The sequence below is a fragment of the Meleagris gallopavo genome, chromosome 8 (assembly GCF_000146605.3).
Source record: "Meleagris gallopavo isolate NT-WF06-2002-E0010 breed Aviagen turkey brand Nicholas breeding stock chromosome 8, Turkey_5.1, whole genome shotgun sequence".
Lineage (NCBI taxonomy): Eukaryota > Metazoa > Chordata > Aves > Galliformes > Phasianidae > Meleagris > Meleagris gallopavo.
In genome coordinates, this window is record NC_015018.2 from 10,463,161 (window position 1) to 10,472,176 (window position 9,016).

The following is a 9,016-nucleotide window of genomic DNA, read 5'->3' on the forward strand; positions in this document are numbered from 1 at the left end:
TGGTTAAGTTTTTGCGAGCATCCTTGACTCTTGGCTTTGATCCCCAGCTGCTCCTCCCAAATCCTGGAGTCAAAGTACCCCATGGCCCATTTCCTTGGTGCCGCCTTGGGGTCCGGCTGGGGGCTCGGCAGCCCACTTGTGCCATCCCATTTGCGCACTCTGACTGCTGGGAGGAAAGCAAGGCGCAGGCTGGTGCGAGCCCAGCCTCTGCTTTACAATCTCTTTCCTGCCGCTATAAATAACCTCAGCGAGAGCCACTTCAAAGGGAAGGGCTGGCGGCGGAGAGGTGGTTCGGAGACCGAGCGGGACCGGGGCGTCTCACAGCCCGATCCCACCCCGGCGCTTTGCATAAATAAATAAATCATGCGGAGAAGGAGAGGTGGAGAGAGCGGGCGAGCAGAGGAGGTTACTTTGGGAAGCCGCGGCTCGCTCATCCCAGCCCCGTCTTTTGGAGGGAGTGTGTCATGTTACAGAGGAGCCACGATCAGCCAGAGCGCAGCGTCGCCGGAACAGCTGAGAATTACCTCTCTCTAATGGGGACTTTCATGTGTGAGCTCCTGGCCGGTCTGCGAAGGACTGAAACTGGCAGCTTAAAAGGAAATCAAAACCTACCAGCGACTCAAAAGACTGAAAGACAGGAAAAAAAAATCTCATAAGATTTTTTTTCTCTCCGAATCTTTGCTGCAGTTGGATCCTTTTTTTTTTTTTCCTTTTCTTTTCTTTTTTTTCTGCACCCCTTTTTGTATGCGTGTGTTTTTATTTTGCATTTTTTAGACACCCCCGTCCACTTTTGTCATTCTTGCTGTTAACTGTCATTTGGTGGCACCGGGATCCCCTTGGACGTTTGTTTTCTATGCCTTCTGGATTGTGCTTCTTGGAATAGGAGGGAGGCTTTATTTATTCTATTTATTTATTTATTGTTTCTCAGGATAGGGAGGGAATGTTGGAGGAGAAGAGCTGGAAGGGTGTTGGTGAAGCAGCTTTTGAAAGGGGGTGCGTGGCTCCCCCCAGGACCGGAGACGGGGAGAGATGCTGCCGCCTCCCGCTGCTGCTGGGCTCGGGGCTGCCCGGCATCTCCCTGCTCTCTCTGGTGCTCAGCCTCCTGCTGTACTTTCGGACCTCTGATCTGCAATCCCGGGTGTCCCACTTGGAAGCAGACAGATCCACGCAGCTCCCTGCCTGGCTCTCAGCAGACCAAATGGAGACGGCTATTTTGGGAAGAGTTGACCAACTGCTTGATGAGGTTGGTGTCCTTTCATTTTACGTGGATGATATGCCTTACTATACGTTTTAATGCATGTGCACACATATATTTGCATTGCATGTTTCTCCCCGCTTTAGAAATGTATTTCTGTGGGAGTGATGCTGCTATCAGGCTTTCAGGTCCCTCCCACCTCCCAAACCTGCCTAGTGTTTGCTTCCCTCAGCCCTAGCCCATGCTGTGTCTGAGCCCTAGCTCTTTGCAAAAGGGGAAACCTCATTCCCATTCCCTGCAGGGGGGAAGAGCCTCTCGCTCTCTCTGTTTGGTGACCGGTGGCATTGCCTGCTTAGACAGCTGAGGCTGGAGATTAAATTTGTGAATTCAGTGTAGGTTTGAGACCTGGGAGAGGGACAGGCAAGGTACACTATAGCTGGTGTGACAATGAGAGGAGGGAAAGCTCAAGCTGTGCTGTAGCAGCAGGTAGCTGCAAAAAGGCCAAAGTCGTGACAGGCTGGCTTCTCTGTTGTGCTAGCCCTGACCCTTTCCGCTGTGCTTGGCTTGGGGAATGAGATGTGCTGGTGCTGCCAAGATCATTTCTGGTACTGCTGGGACATCGCTGCAAAGCATATGGCCATGCTACACCCGTTTGGGTCCCATCCAAACCCCACTACATCCAACAGGCTATTCCTCTAAGGCTGAGGACAGGAGAGCTGCTGCTAAAGAAGCCTGAGCTTGAGCCAGTAAGGAGGGTAGAAAAGCACAGATTTCCACCATTGATCTGGTAAAGCCTTTCCTTTCACTGTGCCGATGCCAGTGGGGTTTGTTTGGGGGTCTTTATCCCCAGAGGGAGCTCCCTGCAGAAGCCCTTGCTTCATCAGGATGTTGAAGTCATTTTGGTACATCAGAGGCTACACAGGCAACATCCCAGAGTGGAGAGCTGTGAGGAGAGTAAGTGCAAGTGCCACTGGCCAGACTTGTACTGCATAGCTGCACCCTTGTGCAGGGATTGCATTCCCACCAGCGGGCAGAGGATGATGTGTAGTGTCCTCCTCATCGCTGCTTGTGTGAGCCTCAGGGGAAGCCAGGGTTTATCCTGGGTGATTTGAGACGTGCTGCAGGACCCCTCCTGGGAGCAGCGCCGGGGGGCCGGATGGACAGGGCGTCCTCATGCCTGTGGCACCTTTCTGCCTTTTTATAGCCCAGCTTAGCAAGGAAATGGGGCTATCGCACTGCCCACATGCCCGGCAGCACCGCTGCTTTCTGAGCAGCCCTGTGGTGGTCCCAGCCCCACAGCCTGTGCAGGGAGCAGCCACGGAACAGGGGCTGCTGCTTCCATGACTGATATTGCTGGAACTGTCAGCTGTCTGCTTGGCTAAAGCATCAAAAACAGCTTGGAGAAAGGCACCAGAGCCCAGGCAGGAGATGCCTGGCTCAGGTCTTGAGTTTTTAACATCCAGGGAGAGCTGCTGCCTGCAGGAGTAGTAGGAGGGCTGTGCATCCTACTGCAGAACCTTCCTTGCCCTCTCTGCCTGCTTTGGCTCAGCTCCTGAAGCAGCCGTTTTGGAGGTGGTGGCATGGGGCAAGCAGCTCAAGGTGCAGGGTGGAGATCTGCTACGATGTTGGGTTGGTACGTGGGGCTTTTGCTTAGGGAAGGAAAACACACATTCCCACCGTTCTTTTTTTTATGTCTGAAGTGAGGTTAAGTTTTATGATCTCCCGGACTGGATGGTGAGGGGCAAGAACAAGAGAGAAAAACAGAAAAGAAGGAAGGGAACAGGGAAAGAATGAAAGAAGAAAGACTTGGAAAATAAGAGACAGTGGTGACTTGGGCTGGGGAAACAGTGGCTGGGGCCAGAATGGCTGTGGTGGGTGTGAATATGAGATATTCATTCCTCCTCCTGCCTTGCTGCTTCACTGCCACAGTTTCCTCCTGTTTTGACCTTAATGGGTTTCACAGCTTCCAACTCCACATTATCCATCACACACACACACACACAGAAAAAAAAAGTAGCAAGGCTTTAAAGAAGCCTCAGCTTTGCAAGGAGCTTGCCATGATGGGTGGGGAAGTGGGAGATGATGGACGTAGGAGGGCACTGAAGCAAGGCTGAGGTCAGCCCTTGAAATTTGGTGAGTTTGGGGGAGTGCTGCTGGTGAGCACAGCAGGAGAAGGCAAGGTGCTGAGAGCCAGTGGCTATTGCCCAGGGCATGCTCCAGCTTTTGCTATGGGTGAGTTAAATCTCTGTTGCTCCTCATTGCTATCCATTCACTATCTTGTCTGCCCATGAGCTGGCGGAACGTAAGAAGCAAAGCTTCTGAAGCCTGATAGAGGAGTTCTAAGGTTGTGCTTAAACTCATATTGCTGTGAGCTAGAACATATGGTGCCCTCCAGGGTGTGACGTGTTCACATCTGGGTGTCCCCAGGGTGTGTGGACAGCCTTGGGGACACCATAAGGATTGCACCAAGAAGTGCAAAATGCCAGAGATGTGGCAGATGCCTGCTGGACGAACAGAAATAAAGCAAAACTGACAGGGAGAGGAGATGGGTTGGTTTGTATAAAGCATTAAGTTTAAGCCAACTGGTGGGAATGTTCCATCTCAGATCAGCAGGACAAGTGGGGAGAGGTTGGCAGATTCTTTCTGTGAGGCAGCCTGGCCAGCACTGCTTTGCTCTTCTTGGTGTCAGCAAACACCAGAGGGGAGTTTTCTGCAAGGCACAAATTGACTGTTTTCCCCCGAAAATGTCTGTGTGGAGTGGGCCAGAATGGGTAGTTCAGAGAGAACTTTGGCTCCGCGTAGAAATTCCTCTGCATTTATGGGGCAACAGAAAATCATATAAAGAGCACAAATAAACTCACTACTGGCATTAGTAGTAGAGAGAAAACTTTCCAAAGAAGAAAACAAGGTCCTTTCCCATGCTGGGTAACATTTGGTACTGCTTTGCTTGCCAAAAGCTTGGCAGGGTGGAGAGCAGGACGGGTTTAATGCTGCTGGCCGGGGAAAAAGAGCAGGAGTTGTGTGTGAGTAAAACAAAAGCAGGTACCCTCTAAAGCCTGGGGGAAGATCAGACGCCTTTCTGTTCCCTGATGGGTGCACTTGGCTTCTCCGGTTTGGATCAAAGGTATTTGTCACCTGTCTAGTGATGCTGTAATGAATGAGGGGCTGTGCCATGAATGGGAAGGGGGCTTTGGTCATCGCTGCTGTCCCAGTAGTCTGATTTCCCTGGGACACTCTCCTTACTTAAGCAAGCAAAGGAGGAACACCTGAAAACTCCCTTTCCCACCTCACTTGAAGCTTTCTTTCTTTCTTTCTTTTTTTTTTTCATCGTTTGCGTAAATATCTTCAGAACCATAGTGAAAAATGTATTCCCAAGTGTCAGAAGATTTTCCTCTAAGCCTTGCTTCTAGGAGTGGAAAACATTAAGATAAAATCATGAGAGTTCTTCTGTGTTTCCTTCTGATTCTTCTGCTAGCTAAATCCCCCTTTCTTTCATCTGCCTGCAGATGAACCTGGATGGCACTGCTTCATGTTCTCTCTCCATTCAGGAAAGCTCGCTGCTTGCTTTTGCTTCTGACACATAGTCCTGAGTTCCTAGGGACTGGACCTTTAAGAAAAAACAGCAAAATTGGAGATAAAACAATGAGAGTTAACAGAACCACCAGCCCTTGAAATCCTCCTGATGGTTGTAATAGATTATCTATTTAAGACATGTTTCTTTTAGCTGCTGGAGATAGTGGTGGGAAATGATTTCACCTCCCCGGGTGACTGCAAACAACTGCATCTGCTAAAGAGCTATTAATCTGCCCCCTTTGAAGAAGTGCCCTCTCATTCACCTAATCTCAAGTGCCCATCCAAAATAGACAGTTGCAAGCCTTAGGAGGCCCCTTGAACGAGCTGGTCAGCCCTGCCGCTGGCACGGGGTTCTTCAGCCCCCTTTCATACATGTAGGGGGAAGATAAGTCACTGGAAAGCATGACAGGCAAGAGCAAGCATGCCATATGGGCAGGCTAATGTTCTGTCTAAGAAGTGTTTTTAGCATTTCTGCTTGGGCAAGAGGTAGCCAGTGTCTGTTCTGATGCTTAGTGCTCTAGATGTCACGCAGGTGAAAAGCCAATCACAGATCTCAGGAGATCACAAAAACTTAAGATTTCCAGAGACCAAATCATTTTATTTTTGCTTACAAAAGTTAGCCTTTGCCCTAAAATGATTGCTTTCTGTTGTACTGGAAAAGCCACTTTTAGAGAAAAGCCTTTTCTTTTTTTTGCTGTCTTGAGCAAATCTAGCTTCTCATGCTGGCCAGGCAGGATTTTGCACAGTGGTAATGAGGGAAGCAGAAAACGTTGGGAATTTGTTTTGCTTTGCCATCTCAGCCCAAATTTGACCTGAGGTCTCTGTAAGCCAAGGATTTTTTCTATTGCTGTCAGTGTTTGTTAAATAGACTCTGCAGGAAACTGAAATCCAGGCGTTCCAAAATTCCTGCCAGGTTTGACTCCTGCCAAGGAGGAGCAATCCCCCAGCAGCACTGCCACTTGCACAGGGCCTGTGGAGCTCCTGGGCTCTGGGGAGGCACCTAGATGGCAAGGGATGGGGAAAATGCCCAGCACTGATGATTGCCTGATGGACGCTTTGTATCAGTGCTTGCCCCGCAGAGTAGCACTCCCGTCTTCCCTTCTGCAGGGCCTGTTTTCCATGGGGAAATTACTTCAGCAGACCTGGCTGCTTCCAGTCCCCCAACTCTGCAGATAAAATTGTGGGGAAATGCTGTCACTCTTGTTCCTCTTCTGGTCATGCTTGAGTCCTGCTGGGTTGTCACTTCCCCTGATAAGTCTGGTTATGCTGTTCTTCTCCTTGTGTGCGAGAAGAGATGCAGCCAAGGCTTCTTGTAGCAAATCCTAACTCTGCCCACCTGTGGACTATTCCTCCCTGGTCCTCAGAGAGGACCTTGCAGGGTCCTCCTGTAGGCAGGATGTCAGACCCTCGCTGATTAGGAACTGACTTCCTGCCCCATCCATGTGAACCACCAACTCTTCCTGTATAATCATGAAAGCTGTGTGAAGCCTGATTGCCAAATACAGGAACCTCACCCAGATGTGGCAGTCTCATGTTGAGACATTTTGGTTGGCATGTGTGTAGATGGAAATGAGAATGCTTATGTCTGCATACCACTGAGTATCCAAATAAAGGCTCTGCTGTCCTATTTGTGCTCATGCTTGGCCATTAGCACAACATGTTCAAAGCCAGACAGTGCTGTGGAACAGAGCTGTGCCATTTGGGGTGGCAGCTAGATGGGAACGTGCCCAAATGCAAAGATTCAAGTATCTCTGCTTTTAGACTGAGACAGCAACACAGATTAAAGGCTATGTGGGAACTGGCAGCTCTTCTCATGTGAAACCTTCTCCCCTCCCCGATATCAAATCAAGTCACTATCAAAACATTTCAGCACACAGTGCAACAAAGATGCTCTGGACATATTCAATTTCTGGTCAGTTCTAACAACTAATTTTGATTTAGACTTGCAATAAGGAAGCCAGTCCTTTTAAAGTGAAAAATAGAAGCATTCCAGCCAGTTCTACCGCTCTCTGACCTAGGAAGAAATGTGCCTTTTTTTTTCCTTCCTAAAATAAAACTGATAAAACTCCAAACTGATTCTTACTTGCAGGACACTTCTCATTAACTTGTGATAATCAGATCAATTGTATATGATCCTGGGCATGGTCTTCTTTTAGCCCAGCATAGGACTATTTCTTTCTCAATATCAGCCCTGACTATGAAGTAGATTGGACTATAAGAAGATACAGCTTGCACAGTTGGGCTTGAGGGTTACCTGGTAAGAGAGAGGCTCTCCTCAGCACAACACCCTTGCAGCTCAGTATTCTCAAAGCAGCTCAAATCATTAACCAAGTGTGGTTCACAGGCATTAATAAATAACTTACTTGGATTGATTTGCATTTTCTTCACTAAATTGCAGTTATTTTAATTATGTCTACAAGAGGTAGTGTGGATGTTGACCCCAAAATGCATTTTGCGCTGGATATGGGACAGTTTTATTGACATTTCCATTGAGCGAGGAGGCCGTGGCCATGGGTGGACCAACACACCAGCTCTATTAGAAATACTAATTCATTGGAAACGAACATTTTTACGTGATTCCACCTTGTGAAGGCTCTCATTAGGTTTTGTTTTGTTCTGTGCTGTGGTAACATTAAACTTCAAAGCCCTTGATGGTTTAATAAAATGCTATTGCTGTTTTCAGGCCACTGTCAGCTGTAATTTCTGATGCAACCTTTCTGCCTGTCCAAGTGTATCTGTGGGTATATGAAGTCTACTGTGGAGGGAAGAGTAGCTTCTTCACATCTCTATTTTTCTGTCTTCCAAGTGGGTCTTCTGAGAAATGCAGCTTTCTCACGAGGATGCGATCCCCACTAATGGCTCTTGACTTTGTAACGCCTGTCAGAAGGACCACATTTGGAGGCCATTATGAAACTGTCAGTCTGCTTCTAATCAAACCCTAGTTAAAGACTATGAACTCTAATGCCTCTTTCCATTCCCAAGCTGGTCTGCTCTCTCTCTCCCGTTTCTGCTTGGGTATTGTCTTCCAATCCCACTTTTCCAAGAATTTGAGGCTTTGGGTTTCAGCAGTGCTAGTGACTCCTTTTACTCTTTTTCCTTCCTTAACAGAAATTGAAGTTTCACTTGCCGAGACATCGAGAAGTTCGAGAGACACACCAGCGATGCAACTGCCCAGCAGGTAGGGGTCTGTGACTGCATGCACCTTGGAAGAGTGTTTTTTGTTTGCTTCTCATTGAAAGCTTGTATAATGCTGTATCGTATATGAATGTGAAGTTACGCATGCTTGGGCTATAGGAAATGAACGTGGACAAGCACATAATGAGTACATACGTAAATGCTAATTATGCATATGACAAAAACAGCAGGAAAACCTACAGATATCCAGAAAGTCATCTGGGTAGTCAATGAAGAGAGAAAGATGCATCCAGGGGGCAAATGTTCCCATTAGCTTTAGGTGTCAATGTTGAGGAGGGCAGAATAACTCTTAGGAGTTGTATCTTTTTGGGTAATTTGAGAAGGGTTTGAGGCACAGAGGCTAGACCCAGTGCCAAAGCTGAATAGCTGAATTTTAGTGAGACAAAATTGCTCTGAGCAAGGAGATTTGAATTCCTTGTGTTATACAACTATCTGAGGCATCCTGCAGAATAATAGCCTTCTCTTACAAGCACCCATATGTTAGGGTAGTTGAATGAAGTGGTCACTGAAGGTCCTACTCATAACATACAGAAATCTTATGGGACTGCTTAATTACGTTATGTTTTTAATCATGCTAATATCAAAAGGCTCTTTGAGACACTTCTTCTGAAGTGGTTTCAATACAATAAGTGACAAATTGCTATGGAAAAAACATTTGTGAATGGCATTTCATTCCATTTCTATGAATCATACAGCCTTCCTCATTGTCTTTTGGTACATTTCACTGTGTAGAAGAAATGGATGTGTAGGGTAGCCAGCATTCTTCTAAACTTGTTGAAGTTTTGGAAGAGCTTGAATGTGTATAACCAAACTGAGTAGCTGAACTTCATCTCAAAAAGAAAGGGGCAGGGAAAGTTGTGCTTGAATAAGTATCTAAGACTTGCATTTGCATTTTCTGTGGTTTCTTTCTTGGCTCTCTTGGTATTTTACAGTGTTTGGTAATGTAAATGGCAAAGTGCATTTTAGTATGATCAGCAACGGGACACTTGTAGAAGAATTGATAAAGGGGCCTGTCTTCAGTCAAAGAAGTGATAAAAGAGTCCGTCTTTACTG

The 9,016-nt window shown here is 47.3% G+C and overlaps 1 protein-coding gene across 16 annotated transcripts in view; it reads left to right on the forward strand.

The window, feature by feature from the left end:
* The first annotated feature begins 250 nt into the window (after window positions 1-250).
* The window catches only part of COL13A1 (collagen type XIII alpha 1 chain), an 81,105-nt gene continuing 72,339 nt past the window's right edge, over window positions 251-9,016 (forward strand). For 6 of the 16 annotated variants that reach the window (XM_031554380.1, XM_031554387.1, XM_031554390.1 and 3 more), the window contains exons 1-2: window positions 254-1,243; window positions 7,877-7,946. In XM_031554380.1, coding sequence (XP_031410240.1) covers window positions 941-1,243; window positions 7,877-7,946 — 373 coding nt within the window. In that variant the 5' untranslated portion in view covers window positions 254-940. Of the gene's footprint in view, window positions 1,244-7,876; window positions 7,947-9,016 lie in introns of all 16 variants that reach the window. The other 10 variants (XM_031554379.1, XM_031554383.1, XM_031554385.1 and 7 more) reach the window with 5 other exon arrangements.